The sequence below is a fragment of the Ambystoma mexicanum genome, chromosome 10 (genome assembly GCF_040938575.1).
Source record: "Ambystoma mexicanum isolate Mex_15411 chromosome 10, UKY_AmexF1_1, whole genome shotgun sequence".
In the NCBI taxonomy this organism is placed as follows: Eukaryota; Metazoa; Chordata; class Amphibia; order Caudata; family Ambystomatidae; genus Ambystoma; species Ambystoma mexicanum.
The window spans coordinates 1,199,455,360-1,199,483,235 of record NC_090932.1 but is presented as its reverse complement, the minus strand read 5'-3'; the positions used below and the strand labels follow the sequence as shown (position 1 = coordinate 1,199,483,235).

General features: G+C 51.0%; 1 protein-coding gene across 10 annotated transcripts in view; it reads right to left on the bottom strand.

Moving 5' to 3' along the window:
- The window catches only part of TAOK3 (TAO kinase 3), a 2,703,337-nt gene that overhangs the window by 1,061,189 nt on the left and 1,614,272 nt on the right, over positions 1-27,876 (bottom strand). For all 10 annotated transcript variants that reach the window (XM_069619192.1, XM_069619190.1, XM_069619185.1 and 7 more), the window contains one exon: positions 11,002-11,208. In XM_069619192.1, the coding sequence (XP_069475293.1) occupies positions 11,002-11,208 (207 nt within the window). The remainder of the gene's footprint in view (positions 1-11,001; positions 11,209-27,876) is intronic.

The window sequence follows — 27,876 nt, the reverse complement described above, 5'->3', positions numbered from 1 at the left end:
TTCTATGACAAGAATTGCAGTGATTGGAAGAGGAAAATTCCATTTCACACTGTTCAGAGAAGACAGCTCACTAACTACACATGCTCACAAAGTAACTTGCCTCATTAGTCAGTTCATATGGAAAGTATTGTGCACACAAATGCAACAAATGTTCCACTTAATTCAAAATATTTAGAAGGGCGTTGGTATGCATAAGCAGGACTTGATAGTCAATGGCTGAAATTTGTACGTTTCTGAAGTAGTTTACAATGTCACTCTACGCTGGGGGAAGGGTTTCAAGTGGTGAAGATCACATCTGGATTTACAGATACCAATAACTAGCTGCACTAGCATATGATATGCCAGGCTAGTTTTGCAGGCAGCTCTGCTAGTCCCCATGGCATGCTGGGAAGCACCCACTTCGTGTATATCAGGGGTCTGCAATCTTTAGCTCTTCAGATGTTTTTGACTACAGCTCACATCATCCCTAACCAGCAAAGTCAATAGCCAGATATCATGGGATTTGTAGTCTGAAACATCCGGAGATCCAAAGGTTGCAGAACCCAGCTGTATATTGTGAGGGATGGTGGCAGAGGATGAATTTTATGTCCTCAGGGGTAGGTTCCTTTAGGGGGTAGAAGTAAGTCTGGGGCTGTGCTTCTGCTCCCACTGTTCTTGTAGCACAAGGTTGCAATACGTGTGCGAATATGAGCTAAAAAACATGGCGATGATGCACAGCCATTTTGGACATTCACATTCATAACCACAATAGCAGTCTACGTTTCTGTAAGCTCAAGTAGCAGACATGAGTTCTGGCACGGTTGCAATGTTTATATTTGGAAACAGATGAGCTGATTATGAAGGATAGTTGGCGCATTGTTCAATCAAGGAAGGGAGTCAGAGCTGTGCAGGTGCATTTATAAGGGGTGCTGGGAACACACGCAAAGGCGGGGAGATGGGTTTTTACAATAATAACTGTATTGTTCCACTCTGTGCCCCCATGCTTGTTATCTGTCCTTCGGCCGGGGACGGTTGGCAACCTACGGTGGGCAGGGATTTGTTCCCCATAAGAGAAGGGGTATCCAGGTAGTAGAATCAGAATTGAAACCCCAAGTGAGGAAGGACGCTCTGCTCCAGACCCCGTTTGCACGTGTGATCTCTCGCCTACCTGCCTTCGGACTGGGTAGTGTTGTGGTGGCCGCGATGAGGTTTTCTTCTTCAACTACACCAACGGTGATGTAACACAGCTATTCCTACTTCTCTTATGTGTATGTCTATGTATAATCAACCTTATTCATTTATAGAGTGGTGTGCATGTTTATATTCTATGTGAATAAAGGGCCTGTAAAGAGCCAATTATATTCTAACTATTGGTCTAAATGTGGGTTATTGCTTCTCTGAGGAGTCCAAGAACCTTTGGTCTGTGTAGTCTGGTAAGTGGTTCCTAGGGTAACTACACGATACAAAAGCAAAACAAAGGCTTCCGCTGTCTCAGGAGTGGCTGCTGAACCAATGTCATGCTGGGGCTGAAGCTATGCATGTGAGGCTGTGCTCTGGCTTCAACTGTGCCACGGATGGTGCTGTGAGGCAGAGTCTTCACTGTGTGCGAGGTGCAACTGCAGTGTGTATTAGAAGGCAAAGCTTCAACTGGCATCCTTGGCAATATTTGTTGCATATCTCTAAATGCTGGTTAGTGGACGGCAGTCCCCATTACCCACAAGGACACTTTAAAGTTTACACTTTTGTACAATACCGTATTTGTGCACACAGAATAAGGTAATTAAAACATATTCACTGTAGTAATCACTGTCTGTGGGACACATCTCTGCCATGTGCTATTTCTATCCAGCGGTGATAAGATAACAAGCAACACATACAGACCTGTAAGGATGGCCTTCGTCTTGAAGTGCAATTGAAACATTATGTTTTAATTACAGTGGAGGTTTTGTACACTTTCTTACATTTACACAGATGGCCATATGACATTTAATTGCACCACAGTATCTGTAACCTTTTTTACTCATATGTGCATTTTACTACAATGACTTAGTTTACACATGGCTGCCGACAATGTGCATATTTTCACGAACAGTTTTGAAGTTACTATTTAATGTGTAACACCCTGTGGCCACATGAGAATGTGTTCTCTTTTTATATATGTTTACTCCTATATGCATGAGGTAGTGAGGTCACAGAACGTATAAAGATATCACAAAAATATGACATTTGATCTTTCTGTATATGTGTACATATGGACGTTGCAGAGGACCCGTCATCTTCTGACAAAGATCAGTTAGGAGCAGAATGCTGCCCTACAGTGTTCCTTTTAATGCCGGACAGCCATTAAAGGTATTTGGACTTCCTGAAGTGCCATCTCTTTATTCATCTCGAGCCACGATGCAGACAAGTGTGAATGGGAGGGTACTGCTTCATTTCTCCCACTAAAGTGAAGTGTGTGCATGCATGTGCATACTTGTCAACTCCCGCGCTTTTAGCGAATTACACCTGCCATAGACTCAAGCCTCCTCACACGCCAATCCGATTACCCGTCCATAGGCCTCAATACAGATATCATCCGCAATAGCAACATTTCCTCTTTTCAACTGCCTTTTTGTGAGTCTGTGTGTGTGATCCTCCACTCTACTATGTACCACTCTACTTATTATGGTACAGTGCTCTGCTGCTTTATGGCTAGGATTGCGCTATATAGATCATATATTATGATAATATATATATTACGCTTTCTCATTTTTAAACCATTGAATGAATTCGCCAAATTTGAGGGGCCTGGGCAGAAAACATCTTTTGGAATTTCAGACACATTTCATAAACATACATTAAATGAGTAAAGTTATTAGCAAGAGAATGTTCACAAAGTCAAGGGATCAAAGGCTTCACTACAACTGCATGGCACAGACTATCACCATATATATATATATATATATATATATATATATATATATATATATATATATATATATAAAAAATAAAATGCACATTTATGTTTTGAAAGGATAAAAAAAGAACATATATGCTTTATGATTTCAATACATACATAAGTGTTAAGAAAAACTGCTACATATCTTTCACTGCCACAAATTAATATGATAATTTCATGATGTGCAGCAAAACATCTCCAATTACAGTGATAAAAGAAAACCTCTGTGTGATGATGATTTGTAACTTTGCCACCAGAATTACATCATCTCCGCTATTTGTTATACTGGATTTCTAAACCCTCAGTTTTATGGTACAAAAAGACAATCATCTACTGACCATCTAGTGACTCTTGCATATTGGAGTGGTAGGGGGTGGGTCACACAACTAAACTACATGCTGCTGCAAATGTGTGGTGCAGACACAATCCCAATAGAGTGCTGCAATAGCATTGTAGTAGGTGACAACACAGCAGTGACAATGCTGCCACATGCATGTGGTCAGGAAAACCACCCCAATACAAGTTCTGCAGTAGCTTGAGAGAGCGTGGCGTAAAGGAGCACAACCTCATCAGTGCCCTACTGTAGCAGAATGGTTTGGCGAACAAACCTAACATGACTCCTACAATAGCCGTATTGTAATGGGTGTTATCAGAGTGATGCAATAGCTGTGCAGTAGGCAGAGGCAAAACCTTCTTCAGAATGTAGCTAGCTAAATCTGCCTGCTTCTACTCTCTGCCCTCTGCAACTCTTCCAGAACAGGACTGCGAGACTTCTCTTTGGCCTCAAGCCCAGGGATCGTATCTCTCCAGGACTGAAATCTCTGCACTGGCTCCCAGTGGCATCGTCCATAAGGCCTTCTGGGGCCTGGGGCCTCAATACCTTCAACTCACTCTTCCTAAATATCTTCCTTCTCAAGCTCTTCGCTCATCCGCCTCCAACTCCCTCAGGGTCAGTCACTTCTCCAAGCAACGAGTTGGTGGGAGATCTCTTTCTTCGGCTGGTGCCTCCCTCTGGAACAGCCTCCCTGCCTCCCTTAAACTTGAGGATAACCATCTCTGGGTCCGGAAGCACATCAAAACCTTTCTCTTTGCTTCTGCCTTTTCTTCTCCTCTGCTGACCTCCTGGCTGTAACCGGAATTGCACTGGCTACCTGGACAACCTTTGATCTCGGGCCCAGGTTCTCCCCCGCCAACGTCACACACCTGCACTGCCCGCCTGGCTACCCCAGCACTTGGGACTGTTTCTGTATCCCTCCAGTCCCCCTACCAGCTCTTGGCACCTAATGTCTGCACTTGCCACCTGCTGGCCGTTACTTTACTTATTGTTAATATCTATTCCCATGTACTGCACTGTCCCTGCCCCCTTCCCACGCACTTGCGCGATCTGAATGACACCTGGCCTAGTAGGATCGGTGTCTGTACTCCCTTTGTTCCCCTCCCTTGCCTCGTGCCTTGAAACACTTGTGTATTGGCGCGTTATAAATGCCATATCATATCATATACCATGCTATCAATGAGCTGCAAAGGTAGAATTACAGGATTGCAAAGCCAATTAGGGGAATGTAATGGGGGTGTTACAGGTTCACACAATACCAAAGACTAGAATGCTACAATGGACAATCAGAACACATTTGCACTTGTTTGGCAGAGGGCATGAAGTGAATTAGGAACAAGTTACTTACCTGTAACTGTTGTTCTCCAGCATGGGTCTGGCATGGATTCACATGCTCATGAATATTCCCCGTCGTCAGGCTGGGAATCCTCGGTAAAGAAAAAACCAGTATCAGTTTCGTTTCTGATCTGTCTTTCGTAGTAATAACCAATCACTGGTCTCTGCGTCATACTGACCACAGCCAATGACTGCCCTCTACCTAAGCACCTCCTCCGGCAGCCATCTTCAGATTTGGAAGCACGTGAAGTGGCAGTATGACCAAGTGAAGAGCCGCAGAGGGGTAGGCGGGAGGGTTCGCATGTGAATCCATGCCAGACCCATGCTGGAGAACAACAGTTACAGGTAAGTAACTTGTTCCTTCTCCAGCATGGGGTCTGGCATGGATTCACATGCTCATGAATAAAGAATACATAGCAGTACACACATGCACAACCACGGGAGGTGGCAAAGGCTCAACATTAAGCATCACATTAACTCAACATTAAGCATCTTACCTCCTCACCAGGCTCACCTCAGGCGAACAGGTTGCGCAGCACTGCTTGGCCGACCCTGGACTCCTCCCTGGAATCCCGGTCGACGCAGTAGAATTTCGTGAAGGTGTGCGTCGACCTCCACGTAGCAGCCCTGCATATGTCCAGCAGGGGCACACCAGATAGGAACGCCGTGGTAGCTGCGATCGCTCTGGTGGAATGGGCTCTCGGACGGCCAGGCAGCGGTCGGTTTGCCAACCGGTGACAGTACATGATACAGCCGGAGAGCCATCTGGAGATGGAAGCCTTCGAGAGAGCCTTCCCCTGATTGACAGGTCCAAAGTTCACAAAGAGTTGTGACGTCTTCCGAAAACCTTTCGTGCGGTCCACGTAGAACTTCAGCGCTCTAGCTACATCCAGCGAGTGCAAAGTCCTCTCAGCCGGCGACGAAGGCGACGGGAAGAACACATGTAACACCAAGGGTTCGTTGAGATGGAAGTCCGACGGTACCTTGGGCATGAAGGAGGGGTGCGTCCTGAGCACTACCCTCGTGTCGTGGAAAGTCAAGTACGGGGCCTTGCAGGAAAGGGCCTGGATCTCTCCCACTCGTCGTGCGGAGGTGATGGCCACGAGAAAAGCTGTTTTCCACGATAGAAACTTCAACGGGGCCGAGTGCAGAGGCTCGAACGGAGGTCCCATGAGCTTGGTCAGCACCACGTTGAGCTCCCACGCCGGGGCCGGAGCCTTCACCGGCGGGAACGATCTGAACAGTCCCTTCATGAACTCTTTCACCAGACGATGAGACCACAAGGACGTCCGGCCCGTGGTTCTGGTGTATCGGGAGATCGCAGCAAGATGAATCTTGATGGACGCGTGTGCCAGACCAGCTTTGGCCAGCGTCAGCAGGTACGGCAGTACTTGGGGAGCCGTAATCCGTAGAGGGTTAATCTTCTGTGCGTGGCACCAGACAGAGAACCTCTTCCATTTGTGTCCGTAGCATTTAAGAGTCGAGGATGCCCTGGCCTTTGCAAGAACCTCTCTCCAATCGGCCGGTATGTCGTATCCTCCAAACTCTAGCGCTGCAGGAGCCAGGCCTGCAAGTTCAGCGACTTCGGGTCGTGGTGGAGGATGGCGCCTCCTTCCCTGGAGAGTAGATCCGCGTCCGCCGGCAGCTTGATTGGCGGGGACGCTGACAAGTCCAGAAGGTCCGGGAACCATATCTGCCTCGGCCACGCAGGTGCGACGAGGATCATCCTGCACCGTGACCTCTTGAGCTGGTTGACGAGCCGGATTAGCAGAGGCAAGGGAGGGAACGCGTAGAGGAACAGGCCCTCCCAGGGGAACGAGAAAGCATCGCCCATGCTCCTCGTCTGGGGAAACCTGCTGGCGAACCTCCGGCACTTGGTGTTCGTCGCCGTCGCGAACAGGTCGATCTGGGGTGTGCCCCACCGTCGGAAGAGGCGATCCACCAGATCCTGCCGTAGTTCCCACTCGTGGCACGAGCGCAGCTCCCTGCTGAGTGAGTCGGCGATGGTGTTTTTTATCCCTGCCAGATGAAACGGCACCAGAAGAATCCCTTGGGCGACGGCCCAATGCCACAGGTCCTGCGCCTCCTTGGACAGCGCTGGGGACCTGGTTCCGCCCTGTTTCCTGATGTAAAACATGGTGGTGGTGTTGTCGGTGAAGATCCTCACCACCTTGCCCTTGAGGGACGGAAGGAAGGACCTGAGGGCCCAAAACACTGCACGGAGCTCCAGGACGTTGATATGCAGGGACTTCTCCGTCGGGAGCCAGAGTCCCCTTGCGTGCAGATTTTCGGTGTGCGCTCCCCACCCTTCCAGGGAGGCATCCGTGGTCACAGTCTCCTGGTGGGCTGGGGTCTGGAAGTCCATGCCCGCCGTCAGATGCGCGCGGGTGCCCCACCACCGTATCGCTCGTCGGAAACTCTCGTCGAGCTTGATCCTTTCCTCGAAGCTGCCCGTCGTCTGGATCCAGCGCGCATCCAGGAATTCTTGCAACGGGCGCATCCGGAGCCTGCACATGGGAATGAGGTAGATGCAGGAAGACATCATCCCGAGGAGGGACTTGATGGACCTCACTTTGGCCGCGTCGGCCACCAACATCCGTTGCACCTTGCCCAAGATGGTCCTGGTCCTCTCCTCCGACGGGGAGGCCAGAAGGGACACTGTGTCGAGCCTCGCTCCCAGAAACAGTGCGACTTGCGCGGGCACCAGGTGGGATTTGGCGTAGTTCACGGAGAATCCCAGGTCCGTGAGGAGTTGGACGGTCCTTGCCGTGTGGACCACGGCGAGCTCCCTCGTCTTGGCGCGGATGAGCCAGTCGTCCAGGTAGGGGTAGACGTAAATCCCCTCGCGGCGCAGCTGCGCCGCCACCGGTGCGAGGCACTTGGTGAAAACCCTGGGTGCCGACCGTAGTCCGAAGGGAAGGGCTTTGAACTGGTAATGACGCCCTTGGACCACGAATCTGAGGAATTTTCGGTGCCCCTTTAGGATGGGAATGTGGAAGTAGGCATCCTCCAAATCCAACGACGATAGGAAGTCTCCTTCCTCCAGCTGACCCAGGACGTGCTGGAGGGTGACCATCCGGAACTTCTGCGCCTTGATGAACTTGTTCAGACGTCGCAGGTCCAGGATGGGGCGCCATCCTCCCGTCTTCTTCTTCACGAGGAAGTATCGCGAGTAGACTCCGGAGCCCCGAAGCCTCTTTGGGACGAGTTCGATGGCGCCCTTGCTGAGCATCGCCTTTACCTCCAGGAGAAGTTGACGTGAAGTTCTTTCCTGGCCACGGGGGGGACGCGCGGGCACCTTTTTTGAAATTCGAGCGCGTGGCCCCGGGCCAGGGCGTCCAGCACCCAACGGTCGGTGGAGATGGACTCCCACACGCTGACGAAGCCCGCCAGCCGGCCTCCCACCGGGGTGCTTCGGTGGGGGCCCGACCCCACGGCCGGTTCAATCCTGCTTGGACGCGGCCTTGCCGCCTTGACCTCCTTGGCGATGACGGCGGGGTCCGCTAGACTTGCCTCGTCCTCTGTAGGCCTCTTGCGACGACGGTAGGAAGCGAAACCGCCGCCGGAACCTTTGGAGGCGCCCTTGCCTCCGCCGCTCCGAAAGGGCGTCTTTCGTTGCTGCAGGACTCCAAGGGCCCGGGCCGTCTCAGTATCCGCCTTGATGGCCTGAAGGGAATCGTCCACTGTCTTCCCAAACAGGTTGTTCCCGTCGAAGGGCATGTCCAGGACTCTGGTCTGGACGTCCTGCCGAAAGTCCGTAGCTTTGAGCCATCCACGACGTCGAAGGCAAACGCCGTTGCCCAGCTGGCGGAACCCAGTGTCGGCGATGTCCGTCGCCACGGTGATGGCGTGGTCCGAAGCCACCTCACCTTCCTGCAGGATCTCAAGGGCCTCTGCCCTCTTGTCATCCGGCAGAAAATCCAGCAGGGGAGCTATCTTGTACCAGAGCTCCCTGTCGTAGCGGGCCACGATAGCCAAGGCGTTGGCCGCTTTAATCGTCGTCGCTGCCGACGAGATGACTCTACGTCCCATAGCATCCAATTTCTTTCCCTCGCCGTCCGGCGGGGAAGTCGACGTGGAGGCCGCACCCCCCGCTTTCTTCCTGGCTGCCGCGGAGACGACGGAGTCCGGGGTAGGCTGCGCCCGGAGGCATAGGGGGGCCGTGTCCGGGACCCGGTACTTTTTCTCGTACCGGTCTCTTCTCGCTGGCGTCGTGGAAGGGTTCTTGAGGAGGGAAAGGCCCTCATCCCAAATGTCGTCCAACAGAGGCACTGCGAGGACCGTCTTCCTCTTGGCCTCGCGCCGCTGGTAAAGGAAGCCTTCCTTTTTCTTCTCCTCAGGGCAGAGTTGGAAAAGCTCGGATGCCCTGGCGATCATTGAGTGGAACGATCCAATCTCGTCGGGCGGAGAAGCCCTGGTGGGAGGCGACGACGGAAAATCCTCGTCGTATGCCTCGTCGTCCGTACCCGTCGCTGCCGTGTCAGTCCCCGTATCATCCCCTCGGGTGGACGGGGAGGAGGGCTGGACGGGGCGCGACGGTTGAAAAGGAGGTGGTGGATGGATCCTTCTTTTCTTGGTAGGGGGAACACCAGAAGGTCCCGGTTCTGGATCCCCCGACGGGAGAGGTTCCTCCGTCGGTAACGGTAGCCTCGTCCTTATCTCGGAGCATAAGGACTGTATAGCCAACAAAATGGCCGCCGAGTTGTCTTGCGGCGCTGGCAGAGGGGAATCCGACGGGCGAGCAGGGGCCCCGTCGGTATCCTCGACGATGTCGTCGTCGTCACCTGCGTCGGGGTCCATTCCGACGGGCTGGCCTTCTTCCACGCCTAGGCCGTGGCTTAAGACCTCGATCAGTTCCTCTTCTGAGGTTGAGGCCGAATCTATGACGACGCCCTGCCCCCCCTTCTTCCCCACGGAGGGTTTCACGGGGGTCCTATCGATGGGCACAAAGGAAGACTCCCTCCGAGGAGGCAGGGAGATTCTGGGCCCTGAGGTCGCCACCACTGGTGCAGCCACCACAGGCTGAGCCAGGGCCGCCGCGACCGTTTCGATAGAGGGCTTGGTCAGATGGATCAAGGCCTTCACCACCTTAGGTGCGCTCACGGCCTTATCCTTGAGGGAGGGGGCACTGCCACGCTCCTCCTCTGCCTTAGAGCTCGACCGGGGCCTCTCCAGGAGCTTCGCCGGGTGCTCGGCCTTCCTCTTACCCGACCCAGAGCGTTGGCTCGTGGTTGATGGTGCCGGGGAGGGTGCGCCCTGCCTGGCGCCCGTAGAGCCCGACCGTTCGGCGCTCCCGGTGCCAGCGGACTCGCGGTGCTTGGCCTTATGTTGGGCCCCCGTCGCCGGGGCGCCCTCAAAGGTCTTAGAAGACTGCTCGGATTTCTTCTTCTTCTCGCCAGACGGGCTCTTACCCTCCAGCCAGTTGGCGAGACGTTGATGGCGGTCCTTCATGGTCCGTTCCGACATGTTGCCGCAAAACGCACAGTCCTTCTCCACGTGCGTCTTGTCCTCATGAAGGCAGTAAAGGCAGAAAGAGTGTTCGTCCTCCTTGAAGACGTTCTGCAGCTGGCATCCAGGGCAGACCCTGAACAGCTTTCCGGGCGTCGAGCTTCCCTTCTCCTGGGCCATCTCCGAGATCGGGCCTGAGAAGCTTCTGGAGTCCTCCGAAGTGTAGCTCGACGAAATCTTCACCCTTGAGGGGCACAGATGAATCCGACACGGGTCCCCGCAGATCGGATGTAGGATCGGTGGAGCTTGAGGCTCTTTTGACCGAAAGAATCGAAGTTTTTTGTGAAAAAGCGCGAAAAATAGCACTAACGCTCAAGAGCAATAGCACGAGGATCCCAACACATGAACGTGCGGTAAAAATCTGAAGATGGCTGCCGGAGGAGGTGCTTAGGTAGAGGGCAGTCATTGGCTGTGGTCAGTATGACGCAGAGACCAGTGATTGGTTATTACTACGAAAGACAGATCAGAAACGAAACTGATACTGGTTTTTTCTTTACCGAGGATTCCCAGCCTGACGACGGGGAATATTCATGAGCATGTGAATCCATGCCAGACCCCATGCTGGAGAATTATTGAAATTCCTGTTTTAAGGAGGCACAAAGATAATTACGGTGATTCAGGCTCTCTGTGTGGAGTACACCCTATTATAAAGCGCTAACAAGGGCCACATAAAGCAAACAGCAATTGCCTGCTCTACTGTGAGAACTTAGCAAATATCTCCACAGTGCTGCCTCCCTAGCCTCACAGCACTATAGCAAAGGATGGGCAGCTCCAGAGACATCCTTACCATCTATAACACCACGATCATTACTGTGAGGGATTATCTGGAATTCTTGCGGCATGCACATGAAGCAAAGCAGGGTAGCACCCTATGGCTATGCACGTGCCCAGGACATGTCCAACGTACCTTCTTGTGTACAAAAGAGCAAGTGGAATCAAAGGTGCCCAAGTCGCTTTGCATCCTGACAAGATCTGAAATGCTCTCATCCATCAATTCATGCATGCTATTCACACTGCTGCTCTGGCTGCCAGTGCTCACAGAGATGCTGGGGATAGAGTGGTTACTGTCCAGGCTATCCATCTTCCTACTGATGCTGCTCCCATGCTCACTGTCCTGTAGAAAGTAAAAAAACAAGGGACATCTTAGTTAGATACATTAACATCAGTCAAACTGAGGTGCCAGTAAGTGGAAAATCATTGCTGTTAGAGATCATTACTAGGGCGCACTGGCTAAATTTTAGGGAAGTTAATACAGGAATAGAAAAGGCAAAAGCATTTAATTTTGAATGAATTGCTCTGTTACGTATGTAAAGTCTCAGTCCAGAAGTAGCAGGCAGTTCTGCAGCTCAGGCTATGGTTAAAGTACTGAATTAGATCTAGAAACTGTGCAGCATGATTTAGTTAACTGACCCAGAACATTTGTGGGCTTATTTTTCTGCAACACCCAGGCTTCATCCAGGTTTTAGTATTTGTTTTTTGTAGTAGGCTAGGGCTGATGTGCAGCAGTGGAGCAGGGCTGGGATTTCTACGTTACGTTAGCAGGAAGAGCTGATGGTCTAGGTGAAGAGAGATTCGTAAATTGTGTGTGATCCAATAGTTACATCGTAGCTTATTATAGTGTTCAAAACCATAGGCCAATTTGCATTATAACTGTATATATAAATATATGTGTGTGTGCCTGGCAAACATTATATACCTATAATTGTCTTTCTGATGCTTGTATCTGCTTAGGTCCACATGCTTTGAATAGGCAGACATCAAGTGCTTGGTGCAGAGTATTAAATGACTTATTTTCAAAATCGAAAAGGGAAGTCGACGGGCCGTGTTTGTAATAATATCCCTAATGTGAAATGTACTGTACCCATAATCCTTCAAGGTCCTCAGATTGTTTTATTTCTGCCCCGAGGTTGCATGAAGTGTTTAGTAAAAGCATAAGAAAAATGTAAAGAGTTGTATGTTGTCTATGCACCTTCTAATCCCAACGATGGGAGGCAGGGTGGGCATATATGAATCTAAGCAGATACAAGCATCAGAAAGATGATTACAGGTTTGTAATGTTTGTCTTCTGAGGCTTGTGGATCTACTTAGAATCACATGCTTTGCACAGACTAGCACTTGGCACTTGGAGCACTCTAGGTGTTTTAGCACGTCACTTCAATGTGGTAGGCATTGGCATGTTAGTCGGTCACGTTAGTGTTGCAGGCACTTTAGTATAATAGCAAGGTATAGCGTTTGTTTTAGTGTTTTTTAATCATGTTGCAGATGGAATTATGTGTATTTGTATGACTCTTTTCTTCATCTGGGGATCGTACATGTAGTAACAAATTATGATTTAGTTGGTGTTTGTGTTAAATGATGTTTATATTTGCGAAGTTACATGGTTGTGATTACTTGTAAAATATGTATGTTTTTATTGAAGTCATTCCCCTACACAATAAAACAAATTTATGAATGTTCAGCTTGTGTATGAGATACTAAAAATGTGGCTACATAAAAGTGCATGACTGATAATCATAGGTTTGAATACTATTTGAAGTATGGATTCATTAAATGTAGTTATACATGAAAACATAATGAAAATGAGCAAATAATAGTGTAATTACCCATGCAGGCCTATAGTGAGCAGTAGGAGTAGAAGGAGGTGGGTTGTTAGAAGGCACAGGGGCAAAGAACAAGTTACTTTCTTACCTGGTAACGTTCTTTCGATGGGATGGTCCGACGACGTATTCCATATCTATGACATGCAATCACCACAGCTGTGCTGCTTCGGAAACTTTTTTCGGCGTCTGCGTCCTGCGTCGATGACGTCGATGCGCCGTCGTCGAGGGCCTCCTCCGACGTCCGATGTCATCCGATGTGATAAGTAGGACGCACGACGCCCGTAGCCTCAGTTGTAGTTTTTTCCCCCAGAACGTGTGACACTAGTCAACTGCCAGTCAGACACAAAGCCTTGCGGAACGTAAGCTGCAATCGCAAAAGAAATTCTGCAGCGGGGAAGGCAGGGCGGGAGCGATATGGAATACGTCGTCGGACCATCCCATCGAAAGAACGTTACCAGGTAAGAAAGTAACGTGTTCTTCGAGGGGATTGGGTCCTCCGACATATTCCATATCTATGACAGACTCCCAAAGCAGTACCAGAGCAAGGAGGAGGGAAAGAATTTAGAAACAAGATTTAGAATAGCCAATCAAATAGCAGAGCAAAGGACCGCCTTGCCAAAGGCCAGATCCTGTGCTCGGATGGAATCGAGGGAATAGTGACGTACAAATGTATGTACCGAAGCCCAGGTGGCTGCATCACAGATGTTGCGAATAGGAACACCCCTCTGCAGGGCAGTAGACGCAGCCATACCCCTGGTAGAATGGGCCCGCAAGCCAGCCGGTGGGTCCTTACCCGCCAAGCGGTAGCACTCCGAGATGGCCAAAATAATCCAGCGAGACAAAGTCTGTTTCGTCACAGCTTGCCCCAAACGCTTACCAGCGTAACCAATAAAGAGTTGATCGTCCACTCTGACCCGGGACATGCGTGAAACATAAAAGCTTAAAGCTCTCCTAGGATCAAGCCTATGGAGCCTCTCCTCTTCCTAACCAGGATGCGGAGGAGGATAGAATGCCGGAAGAACAACCTTCTGGGCCAATTGAAATTCCGTCACTACCTTCGGAAGAAAAGAAGGACGAACTCTAAGGACAACCCTGTCCTTGTGAAATACAGTGAAGGGAGGCTTAACTGAAAGTGCCTGTAACTCACTCACTCTGCGAGCGGAAGTAACCGCAACTAAAAACACAGTTTTCAGAGTTAACAGCCTCAAAGGGCAAGAATGGAAAGGCTCAAACGGAGCACCCATAAGAAACTTAAGAACAAGGTTTAAATCCCAATCGGGCACCAGGAAAGGTGACGGAGGGAACACATTAGTGAGCCCTTTCAGAAACTGTGAAATTAAAGGGATTTTAAAGTAAGAACACTCTTCAGACGAGCGCTTAAAGATGGACAGCGCCGCCAGGTAACCTTTAACGGTACCCACTTGCAAGCCCCTGTGGGCCAAAGAAAGTAAAAAGGACAGAACCATGGGAATGTCACATGCAAAAGGATCCACATTCTGAACTCTGCACCAGTCGCAGAATTTACGCCAACGGCAACGGTACAGAGACTTTGTTGCTGGCCTTCGGGCCGAAAGCAACACCTCCATTACGTCCTCAGGGAGGTCCCAATCCTTATACCTCAACCTTTCAGAAGCCAAGCGAGAAGGTTGAGGGATCTGACCTCTGGATGGAGAACCTGACCCCCCTCCCGTGAGAGCAGATCGTCTCGGTAGGGAAGACGAAGTGGAGGGCAGATGGATAAGTCGAGAAGGTCCGGGTACCACGTCCTCCGAGCCCACGCCGGGGCAATGAGGATCATCCGGGAACCGAACTTCCGTAACCTCCGCAGCACTTGCGGGATGACGGGGACTGGAGGAAACGCGTACAGCAGCGGGAATGACCACTCCACCACGAACGCGTCTCCTAAGGCTCCTTTTGGAGGAAATTCCCGCGAGCAAAACCTTTCGCACTTCCGGTTGACACTGGAGGCGAAGAGATCCACTTGAGGGGTCCCCCAAAGGGCGAAGATCTCCAGGAGAATCTCCTGAGCCACCTCCCACTCGTGAGAGATTGCGCTCTGCCTGCTCAGAGCGTCCGCCGTCACGTTCTCGTCTCCGGCCAGATGAACTGCCGAGATCGAAACTTCCTGCTGGATGGCCCAGAACTCGAGCTGCATCGCCTCCCTGCACAGAGGAAGTGACCCTGCCCCCCCCTTTTTGTTGAGGTAGTGCATGGCCACTGTATAGTCCGTCAGGATCAGGACACTCTTTCCTCGCACAGTCAGCAGAAAAGCCTCCAGGGCTAGCCTGATGGCCCTCAGCTCCAAAAGATTGATATGGAGTCTGGACTCCGACGGAGACCAACGACCGCTGACTGTCAGCCCGTTGGCATGAGCTCCCCATCCCGTGAGGGATGCATCCGTCACGATCGTCACCTCCGGCCAGGGAAGCCAAAATGGAGCCCCCTTCATCAAGTTGCCTTCGACGGCCCACCACAGAAGATCCCGGGCGACCGAGGGCGGCACCTGAACCGGGTCCGACATCCTGCCGGAGGACTGCGACCATGGCGTCTTGAGTGCCCACTGCAAAGATCTCATCCGCAGGCGAGCCTCTGGCACCAGAAGAATGCAGGATGCCATGAGGCCGAGCAACCTCAAGAACTCGAACGCAGGGAGCGTCTGGGCATGCTGAAACTTGTGCACCATCTGCTGAATGTGAAGAGCCCTCACCTGGGGAGGAAAACACTGCCCCAGGGAAGTGTCGAGCACCGCTCCGATGTACTGGAGCCGCTGTGTTGGCGTCAAATGGGACTTCTTTAAATTGAGGGAGAATCCCAGCCTGTGAAGGGAGCGGCAGGTGACGGACAGATGATCCAGGACTTGCTCGGGAGAGCCCCCCTGATCAACCAATCGTCCAGGTAGGGGTAGACGTGAATCCCCCCTTGCCTGAGATGCGCTGCCACCACCACCATGAGCTTGGTGAAAACCCTCGGGGCGGAGGTCAATCCGAACGGCAGGACCGAAACTGAAAGTGCGAGTCGCCAACCGCGAACCTCAGGTACTTCCTGTGCTTGGGATGGATCGGCACATGGAAGTAAGCAACCTTGAGGTCGAGTGACACCAACCAGTCCTGAAGCTGAAGGGCCTGGAGGACTTGAGAGAGAGTAACCATCTTGAACTTGTCCTTCCTGAGGAGTTTGTTCAAACCGCGCAAGTCCATGATGGGTCTCAATCCCCAGTCTTTCTTCGAAATCAAAAAATAAGGGGAATACCATCCCTTGTTCCTCTCCGCTACAGGCACCAGTTCTATGGCGCCTTTCTCCAGCAGGGCTTGAATTTCCTGCGCAAGGAGCGGATCCGGACTCTGCAAAGAGAGGTTCTGCGGTGGATTGTCGCGAGGCCTGTGCCGAAAGGGAAGACAGTAGCCGTGGGTTATGATCTCCAGAACCCACACATCTGAAGTAATGGCTTGCCACTCTACAAGATGCTGCGCAAGCCTTCCCCCAACCGGCGAACCATGGGACATGGCCTCACGACTGAGTGGGAGCGGCTGCGGCGTTACCTGAGGGCAAAGAGGCAACTGCCCGAGCGGCCTTGGCACCACGGGTACCCTGTCGTCCACCTCTGGTACCCCTGCGATGGCCTCTGACTGCCAGCTCCTCTCGCTTTACTGAAGGATGAGTAATAGCGAAAGGAACCACCCCTCCACTGCTGTCCCCTAGGACGAAAAGGCGGAGGTTGGCGAACTGCAGCGCCCAACGACTTCGCTGCAGCTTTTGAAGTCTGCAACCTCTCAAGGCTCTCGTCAGCCTTGCTGCCAAAAAGGTGTTCACCGTCAAAGGGCATGTTGAGGAGCCGGGACTGCACATCAGGAGCAAACCCCGACTTCCACAACCACGCAAACCTGCGTATCACGGTGCTCGCCGCCATGGACCTACTGACGCATTCAGCCAAGTCCAAACCCGACTGAACGGACTCACACATGGCATCCTTACCATCCTGGACCATAGCAAGGAAACCATCCCGTTCGTCCCCTTCGGGAATATGTTCAGCCGCCAACGCAACACAGTTCCACAGAGTGTGTGTGAAACGAGACAAGGCACAAATGGAGTTGGCCGCCTGAAGCGCCATACCACCAGAAGAAAACACTTTCTTCGCCCAGCCATCAAAACGTTTGTCGTCCCTATCAGGAGGGATGGTAGGGTACGACGCCTGCTTTGCCGGGGCCGTGGCCGCCTGCACCACCAGACTCTCCGGAGTGGGGTGCCTGGTCAAGTAGCAGGGGTCGCTACTGGCTGGACGGTATTTTTGCGACAAGGATCTGCCCACCGCCGGGAGACTCTCCGGAGCAGTCCAAGCCGCCGCCACCCTTCTCTGTAAAGCCATATGGAACGGCAGTACCGGGTCAGTTGGGGGACCAACATCAAGGATGTCCATCAGATCATCCTGCACAAACTCCCCTGGGGGAGCAGACCATCCCAAGTACTCAGCAACCCTAGCCATAAGGCGCCGGTACGAAGAATCGGCATGAGAGCCAGGCTCAGGCCTACAAAACTCCACCTCCGGAGAGGTGTCCAGACCACTGGCATCATGCAGGGACTGTCTCAAATCGTCAAACTGACTATGGCCCGAGACAATTTCATCTGGAACCAGACTAGGAACCAGGCCATCAGAATCCTCATCCGCCTCTGAAATATAGTCCAGGTGGCGAAAAGAAGGCACCCGAGAGTGCTTGCTCTTAACCAGAGCCTTCCTAGGGGGTTCCCCCGTGCCACAGGGTACCTCCGACACGAAAGGCGGCGATGGCGTCGAGCGAATCGGCGCCGGCGTCGAGAGGATCGGCGCTGAGGAAATCGGCGTCGACGTCAGACGCAGCGCCTCCAGCATCGGCGGCGTCGACACAGCCCTCGAGGCCGGAGCCCCGAGCGTGTCCCTCGACGACCCGAGCGTCGACGGCCTCGACGACCCGAGCGTCGACGGCCTCGACGACTTCCTCGAGGCCGGAGCCTCGAGAAAGCCTGTCGACGCCCTCGACGCCTCAGACGTCGATGTCTTCCTCGAAGACTTCACAGGTGCACACGGTCTCGAACGCGTCGAGGACCAGGACCTGGAACGGGTACGGCGAGAACGAGTCTCCTTGTCCGGACGGGACCTCTCCCGTGACTCGTGCCGACCACTCATGCGAGCGGTGTCTTCCGACCTCACACGACCGACCCCACTCGGGGGCGCGGACGGCGTAGTACCCTGCGACTCAAGAATCGCCAGCATTTTCTTCCCGAAGGAAGCCCATTCCTCCGGCGTCGCACGGCTGGTGGGGTAAGCGACGTGCCGGGCAGAGTCCTCCGAGGAGGACCTGGAAGACGACCGGTGTCGGCGCTTCCGAGAACGCCTCGAAGAGGCTGAGGAGTGGCGAGACCTACTCCTAGAAGGAGACCCACGAGACTTCCGACGATGACGCGGAGAGTCACCCCTCGAATCATCCGTCGAAAGCCCCGCAGACTTCGACTTCCTGGGCTTGGACACCCGACCTACCGACAATTTCTTCTTACGTTCTCGTAAGGCTTTGGACGTGAGCGACTGGCAGTCGATACAGTCATCCGTGTCGTGGGCCTCCCCGAGGCACCAGAGGCAGGCGTCGTGCGAGTCCGTCACCGACATCTTGGACCCACACTCCCCGCACTTCTTGAAACCCGGACGCGGGGTCGAAGACGAAGTAGAAGACATCTCCAAAGGATTTACACAAAACGAACAGGTTCGAAGAACCGAGAAGAACAGAACTCCAAAGAGTCGAGGCGTGAACCGAGAATCACGAAGCAACACGTTCGCGGAAAAAACGGAACTGAGGCTACGGGCGTGCTCTGGGTGTAAATGGCAGTTCCTTGTTGGATAACCTGTAACACTCGTGTATGCATTTTACTATCCATTTAGTAATGGCTACCTTTGAGAAAGGGTCCCCTTCTCTTCTGGCAGATAGGGAAACAAAGTACTGGTCTGTTTTCCTGATTGGCTTTGCCTTGTTGAGGAAGTACATGACAGCTCTTCTAATGTAAGATAATATCTTCTAATATCTAGTGTATGGAGGGCTCCCTTTCCAGAGTGGTGCGGGTCCTGAAAAAACTTTAGCAGCTCAATTGGTTGGCATGGAATTTGGAAACTAACTCTGGTGCGAACCGTGGGTGCATTCTTAAGGCCACCTTGTTCTTAATGTACTATTCTAAAAGTTCTGTTATGGACAACGCCTGGTACTCCCTTACTCTTCTTTTGGAAGTGATGGCTATGAGAAATGCGGCTTTGTAAGTGAGATCTTTGAAGCTTGGTATTACGTATAGGTTGACAAGGGGGACCCATGAGCTTACCTGACCCATGGTGTGGATAAGCTCTTCCATGAAGGCTTCCACGACTTTTGCTTTGTGATGCTGATTAGGCAGAAGGTGAAGCCAAATGGACTTTTAAGGAATTAAAAAACAGACCGAAGTCCAAACAACTGAAGTAGATAGTGTGTTACGTGAGATGGTGAACAGTCAATTAGGTTTTCATTTGATTTTCTACACCATACTACAAATCTTTTCCGTTTGTTAAAATAGCAGTGTCTAGTGTTTGGTATGTGTGTTTCTCATAATATTTCCATGCATCTGCTAGGTAAATTAAGATGACTGAACTGAGCCAAACTGCCAAGTTGGTTGCCTGAAGATGTGGATGAAGGGCTGACTTTGGATTCTGTTGGAACATGTTGTATGGTCAGGTTAGCTTAATTGGTGAGCAAATGGACATACTGAGAAGGTGGGAATACCATATTTGACTTGCCCAAATTGGAGCAACTAGGATCATTGTCAAGGGCTCCTGATGCATTTTGTGGATTACTCTGTTTAAGAGTGGCATCGTAGGAAAAGTGTATGCAAATAACCCTGTTCAACTGATCCAGAGTGTGTTCCCCTTATATCCCTTATGTGGGAACCTGGAGGTATAAGTGTGGAATTTTGCATTTTCTCTTGCTGCAAAGAGAGCCATGTTTGCATGCCCCCAATGTGAAAAGGTGTATTTTACAATGTTTGGATAGAACTCCCACTCGTGATCTCAGGGCTGACCTGTGTTTCTGCTTAGTTTATCTTCTAGACAGTTGTGTTCCCCAGGAACGTGTTGAGATGAAAGGGAAATTTCTCTGTGGATGCTCCACTTCCAATCTTCTGTGCTAGTTGTGAACAGATTTAAGGATTGAGTCACACCCTGTTTGTTGATGTAGAAGATGGCGGTTGTGCTGTCCGTGATAACAAGTACATTCTTGCCTGCTAAATGATGCTGGAAAGCTTGTAGTGCTTTGTACACTGCTAGCACTCTAGAATATTGATGTTCTTTTTTTCTAGCATTGGTGTCCACAGGCCGTCGCTGTATGGTGGAAGCAATGAGCTCTCCAACCTGAAAGTGATGTGTCTGTTGTGATTGTGATGTGTGTTGGCGTATTGACAAGTTCTCCTTTGTCTACCATTGAAGCACCGACACCACTGCCTGGGAAACCTCCACTAGATTATCCCAATTCCTTTGCATCTGCAACTGACCATTGTTTCGCTAACCATTCCTGTATTGGACACATGTGCAGCCTTGCATGTGGCATAATGAAGATGCATGATACCATCATACCAAGAAGGTGCTTCACCTTCCTGATTTATCTGACGACCGACTGCATAACATGGCATCTTTAGTAGAATATTTTGAACCCTCTCTTTGGATGGGAAGATTAAAGTGTCTTCTGTTTGAATTATTGCCCCTAGAAACTGTTTCACCTGATTGACAACCAGGCTTGACTTCCTGATTGATGGAGAACTGTGCACCTCGGTATCCTAAGCCCACCCCTCTGCCCGCTGTAGATCTGTTCTGCTGTTACCTCTGAAAAGCACGCTTATGCATCTGTAATGTTGTATACCTCTGTAACCTCTGTAAAGTGATCTGTTGCGCTCCATTGCTTCTCGAAGCTAGGTCCACGCTCAATAAATACAATAATAAATGTAAGTTACTCACGGTAGTGACTAGAGCACTCAATAGTCCATAGTCCCCTTTCCTCCATCCTTGTGGCATCCCCCAACATGGGGACGGTACCGGAACCTTTGCCAGAGGAAAATAGGTAGGACATATGGAGGAAAGGGGATTATGGACTATAAGTACTCTAGTGACTACAGTGAGTATTTTTAGTTACTCATATGTCCTGTCCCCTTTCCCTGATCCTTGTGGGAGATTGCACTGAACAAGAACATAGGGGGAGCTGTGACAACCTGTCTCATATCCAGAATGAAGCAAAAAGGGTTCTTCAGAACCGGCCGACCAAACACTGCATCGCACCTGGAGCTGGTGTCTAGTGAATACTCCCTAGAGAAGGCTGATGGAAAGGCCCAAGTAGCCGCCTTTCTGGTGGCATCCCAAGAAGCATGTCTCTGAAATGCAACAGCCTTGGCCTTAGCTCAGACTGCATGGCCATGAATCCCCTCAGGAACAGATTTGCCCATGGCTGTGCACGCCTCCGAAATAGCCTGCGTCATCCAACGGGCGATGGAAGCCTTGGAAGCCTAGAGCTGGGGGAGGATCCATTCAAAGTCACAAACAATGCCTTAGACTTCCTGAAGGATTTCGTCCGAGAGAGATAAAATGAGAAAGGCTTGGATAACCCCTTTAATAAAAAAGAAGAACATCGATCCCACAGTTGCTGGAAACGACAGACCAATTACAAATGTTTTTTTTTGTTGAAAATAATTGAGAAAATAGCCTGTACCTGGAACAGAACAATGTCCTAGCGAATGAACAATATGGCTTCTGCATGAACCATGGGACAGAGACTGCTCTTTTAGACTTAAAATCAAACATTACGGAAATCATTGAGGAAGGCAATACTGCTTTACTTCTTCTATTGGATCTTTCTTTGGCCTTCGATTTAGTCGATCATGCTCTTCTAGAAAAAACACTGATCGAGAGGTAAATGCACCATCCAGGCTGCAAGCTGGTTAAGATCTTTTCTTGGGCCGAGGACAGCTAATGTAGTGAATGGAAATGCACAGTCTTCAAGAAAACTACTAACATTTGGAGTCCCACAGGATTAATGCCTGTTGCGAGTATTGTTTAACATTTATTCTAAACCCCTATGCAACCTTTTTGCCTCCCTTGGGGTTTATTTAGCAAACTATGCAGATGATACCCAGATTGTGTTTAAACGATCTGGGGTCTATAATGCAGATGTAATTAGAGTGAATGAAGTTTTCAGGGCCATACATATATGGATGGCCTTAAACTCTTTGGCTTTGAATGATTCCAAAACAGAGTTGCTGATCATTGGCCCCCAGCATAAATTAAGAAACCTTGATACTCTGTACAATTGCTTTGAAGAAAATGGCACTGCAATTGTAGTGTCTAAGACAGTTAAAACTTTAGAAGTCTACTTTGACTCTCATCGTACCTTTGAGAAGCATTTCTCCCATCTTAAATCTTCCTGTCCTTACCTTGTTTGTCTTTTATGGCAGATTCGTCCATAATTGTCTGAGGATAACCGAGTCTTTATTGCCGCAGCCATCGTTAATTTTAAAGTGGATTACTGTAACAGCCTCTTGATAAGCACTTCAAAAACCAACATTAAAAAGTTACAGGTGGGGGACTGCGCATGTGCGCGCGACGCATGCCGACCTAAACGTATCGGCTCCCGGCGGCTGCTGCATTTATCCTTAAAAATAATCCCTTTCTGTTGCTTGAGACAACCCCATCTGTTCCCGAGCAGGAGTGGACACACTTGTGCAGCCGTCGCTGCATTTTGGGGATTAACCGAACCCGGGAACTCCAGTACCAGCCTGTAGACTACCGGCTGGTGACCAACGGCCTACGCGGCGCAAGCTGAGCGCCCGGCTGCCCCTCCCCCTCCGAGACACTCCGACACCGCAGAGCCCGGGCAAGCGACGCCCCAGAGAAACGCCAGCCCACTGACAGGAGAACCCCGGGGCGCTCTGCTGGCACCGCCGGAACTGGGGTCCCTCCCACCTGCCTGATCCTCGTGACGACGCGAGGTGTTGGGGTCGGAGCACCTGCAACCATTGATCCGCTGCATCCCTCTCACCCCCGGCGGCGCAACGCTCCCGAGCAATCCCTTCCTTCCTTCCAGCACTAGCGGAGAACCACGTGGGAAGCACTCCACCGTTCCCCACGCACAGACCCGCAAACTACCCGGAGCGCTCACCCCAAGCCGGGGTCCAAACCGCCAGCCTTCTCCCAGTGATCCCCCCCCCGTCAGTGAGACTGCATCGCCCTGGGTTGAGTCGCAGCATGACTAGAAAGACCAAGTGCTGCGCTCCCCGGCTGGCGGATGTTAGGGATAATTCTCCTTCTAGGGCTAATTTCCCTCACCTAGTGAGTCCCCCAGCAGCTTTACTTGATTTCTGAAGTTTATTTTTTCCACCTGGTAAGAGTGTACATCCTTTTTCCACTCTTACATGTGTTTTGGCCTATGTGTTGTAACTCATTGTGTGATCTTGGGCACTGGAGCACACCACTCCAGGAGCTCCTGTTCTTGTATGGGTTACACAGCACCTTTAGTGTAGTAACCCAGGGTTGTCTTTTAGACTTCCCTCTGACTCCATTTCACTGGGGCTGACTCCTGTCCCCCAGAGAAAGGTAAAGTTGCCATTTACTTTACATAGTCATTTTTACCACAGACCCAATACACCCCATCTTACATGGAGTACTGGAAAGGGCTAATCTGTACCCCTTTTCTGTCCGTACCTCCCTGAGCATTGTTTTGCCCTTTTAACATTTAGACTTGGCTGGTGGCAGTGGTATCTACCCTAACTTTTCTACCGCGATTATATTAGATAAACGTGGTACTGTTCTTGGCTATTATATTAGCCTCAAACATAAACCCGCTTGACCAAATCGTCTTTCTTTTGGCTCCGGTTGGGTTTATTCGCCATTTCTTTTTGTTAAAGTCCTTCTTGTGTTTTACTTTGCACGGCAAACTAGGTTCGCCTTCTTTGTTCACCGTCTTTTGGCGGGCTTCTGCAGAGAAGCCCTCCTCTTGGCGCCTGGGTGTCTAGGTAGACTGAATGTGGGGAACGGGTGTAGTCACCCCCTGCACAGGTTATCCTAGGCAACCCAAGTCGCACTTTGCCATGATTGGCTGAGGTGGTTGTCCCGGCTGGACAACCCCCCTGCTGCGTGATTGACAGCCAGGCTGTGTGAATGGGGGTTTTTGCGCATAAAAGGCAGGTCTCTTGGGCTAGAAGTCAGAGTCGCCTCTGGAACTACAAGGAACCGAAGAGAAGTGGAGAGAACGACGGCTGCTGCAACTACCCCGTCCCGGTGAAGCCCTGCTGCAGTCCTGAGCTATCTTCCCTTTGACAACTAAGAGAAGATCCAGTCCGGAGTCTTCTTCCCTTGAGCCTGGTGGGGATAACCAGCTCATCTTCTTCAGTCAGAGATCTCTGCCATTGTCGAAATTGCTGCACACTGCTGTAGTGGTCCGGATAGCCACCTGCTGAGCCTCTCCTGTTTTTAAGGAGCACACCTTTGCGTTGTCGCTGCTGTCGGCTTCATCCCTGTGTGGTGCAGACCCCCTTCAGACGTCCTCCTTCACAACGAAGCTCCAGGAATCGTGGGTCTGCGGAAAACCAACAGGAACAACTGCCAGGACACCAGCTGCATTGTGGAAATAAGGTACTGTGTTCTACTCAAGGAAACTGGGTGAACCCCTTTTCTTCACCCTCAAGGCTCGTCCTTGTCTTCCCTCCTTCTTATAACTTTTGCTTCAGAACATTGACAATATTCAAGTACTTTTTGGCTACACGGAATCGTGAACTGACTAACTGTGTGATCTTCGGCACAGGCCTCCGGTGTCACCTAAACCTGGCTCCGACCCTTTGACTTTTGAACTCCTGTTTCTGAGTGTTTCTCGATACTGTCTGCCTAACCTAAATATTGCCTGTGATTTTTGCTCCCAACTCCCTCTGGGTATCACAGGTGCTAAGTGTGTTTTTGCCCCGGTAGCATTTCATGTCACGGATACGCGTTTATTTAGTAGACCGAACTGTCAAAAAGGGATCGCAACCGTATCCGCGGTATCGTGTTTTGTTCATAACACCGGTTCATTCAAACACAGGGTACTTACCTTGAGACTTACTGTACAAAGTGAATTGGTTAGTTGTAGTATATTTAACATATGGTTTTCTTTAAAGTTTAATAGAGGTGTTGTGTTTATAACTGATGGTTTAAAAATAAATGTACTTATATTTTTTACCTGAAACCTTGAGTCAGTGTTTGCTTGAGTCAAAGTAATTGTGGTCCCTTTGTGTAATCTCTGCTACTGCTCATATACTCTTGAGATAAGCCTGGCTGCTCTGCTACTGCTACCACTATAACATAGTAGTACAGGCTTGTACCAAAGGTATAATTTGTATTTCCACTTGTAGTCTTAATCAGGTGTAGTGGTCCCTAAGGGCACTGCACAGGATTCTGCCTAACAGCGGACATCACGTCGGTTACGGACCCAGCTATAGTGAGGTAGGAGTGTGCGGGGGACTGGGAGCTGGCCCTGGTTCTCCCCCCCCTTCCCTTTTCACGGCTCCTCAAATACCGGGCCCGACGACTGGACCTGTGAAGCCCACGCACAGAACTGCAGGGGGTCGGGATATACACTCGCCAGTGATTAGAACGGCGTCAAGATCCCACATTTCCCAGAAAGACGGTTTCTCCCCCCCCCTCCCTACGCAAGGCCTCTCCACAGTCAGGCTGCGCTGAGGGTGGGGCGGTGAGAGACAACCCGCAGTATAACTCCTGCGGAGCACCATTACCCCAGAAACAAACTCTTCCCTACACATACGGCAACATCCCCAAGCGCCTGGCGGCCCTGGATGAGAGGCCTACACTCGAGGGAAGCACGCTCCACTGTCTTTGGCACCACCCCTGCGTGGATACACCGCGGGCACCCCGCGCTGCTCCGACATGACAATTTGACCCACGCAGGGCCCCTCCAGGCCTCATCACCAATCCTCCTTGCCCGACATCGTGGAATTTCCAGACCTGCTGCCATACCGACTGTGCCAACTGCGACATGGGGAAGGAGAAGTCTAAAAGGCAAACTCTTCAGAGTAAAATGGACTTCTATACAACGGGCCCCCCTCCCCGACAGGGGACTCAGATTCCTGAAGGAGAAGATGCCAGCGGAGAGCCCCACGACCCTCCAATCTCTCTGATAGATCTCATGAAAGCGATTGGGGACTCGAAGACATAACTGGAACTCAAAATGGGTGGCCTATCTACAGAGGTGTCCCTCATTCGACAGGATCTATGCAACCTCTCGGCTATGGTCGGTGAAGCGGAACAGAGGGTTTCTGCTACAGAAGATACTGTCCACCGGATGGAACAGCAACTCGCCGTAATCACCCAGAAAGTCACCCAGCTGGAATATCGCGCTGAGGACAGCGAGGGGAGAACGCAACATAATAACCTAAGGATCCTTGGAATACCGGAGAAGGAGGAGGGTCCCAGCGCTGAACTGTTCCTGGAAGACTGGCTGACGCACGTCTTTGCTCCCAAAAAATTATTCAAATTCTTCTCCATAGAAAGAGCACACAGGGTGCCCACTGGCCGACCTACCCCGGGAGCCCCGCCTAGAGCAATAATCGCACGCCTGTTGAATTACAGAGACCGCGATGCAATCCTACAAATGGCAAGGACCTCCGGTCTGATCACGTACAATGGCTACAGGGTCGGGTTCTACCCTGATTACACCAAGGAGGTTCAAAAGGCCCGCCAGTCGTTCGACTCCGTCAAGAAAAAACTCCAGTCGATGTCTGTCAAATATGCCCTGTTCTTCCCGGCACTGCTTAAGGTCCACTACGAGGGCACCACTCATCTGTTCTACAATCCCAAAGATGCATGGGATTGGCTTGAAACACGAGTCCTCACTGACTCTAGAGCAAAACGCACACCGCCTGGCCCGTCAGCGCAGAAACCCAGATCTGAGCAACTCTCTCTATTCCTGACAAGCGCAGATGGAGATGCCACGCAGCATCTAGACGACACTCCCACAGAGAATGGTTGAGGCTTCCGTAATACGGGGACCAACCTTCAGTGCAACGACACGGGAACTCTGACCCAGCGGCCGCCGCGCACCATGCGGTGTAGGCACTACCCCAGTCCGGGTCATCCCGAGGAAGTTCTTTAGTTATAAATTTAATGTTTGGGGGACAGGTGCTCCCAGTCGGGGGGGGGGGGGGGGAGTACAGGGTGGGGGGAGTTTTAAGGATCTACGTTATCTAACTTACAGGATGAGAAGACATGGCAACGACATATACGGGCATGGCAATCAAACACTGTTCACTGGCAGGGCCGATGTTACCCGAACTATCCAGCTATCGTTCACACACTCACATGACTCACATGGCAACCTTCGGACGCCGCCTGCTGGTGAATACCTCCGCATACCTCGGCAATACACAAGGCCATCACTGATCCTCCCGGATGTCCCACGATCTGACCCACGCAGATGGAGTAAGCACCAACGCCTTATCCCTATTGTCGTGGAATGTCAACGACCTTGGCTCCAGCGTGAAACGGAGACTGGTGCTTCAGTATCTCAACCGATATTCGTCAGACATAGTGTTCCTCAACGAATCACATCTGATGGGCACGAACAACAACTTTTTCAAACGCTCCAATTACCCACACACCTACCAAGCTGGATTCACAAGAGGCGCCAGGGGTAAAATGATACTCGTTCATAAACGAGTTCCCTTACAAGTCTGGAAAGTAATAACTCATCCTCGGGGTCGCTATGTGATACTCCTCGCTGACATCTGGGGTGAGAAATGGGGCCTCGCTGCAATCTATGCCCCCCCTACGCTCACGGAAGGACTGCTGGCCGAGCTGCGGAACTTACTCTTGGAAGAGGAAGCTAGCCTATGGGTAATCGGAGGAGACTTCAATGAAGTGATGGATGTCACAACCGACAGGTCTTATAGGAGACATGGAATTCGGCCTACCCCAACATCGCTTGCTGCATTCACCGAAGCACTTGGGCTAATAGACACATGGCGCTCACTTCATACCGACGAACCCAGATTTTCCTTTTTCTCCAGCGTACATAAATCACTCTCCAGAATTGACAATGCCTTTATCCCGCACAGTGCAACCCACAGACTTCTATAAGCTGAATTCCTTGCAAGAGGAGTTTCGGACCATTCTC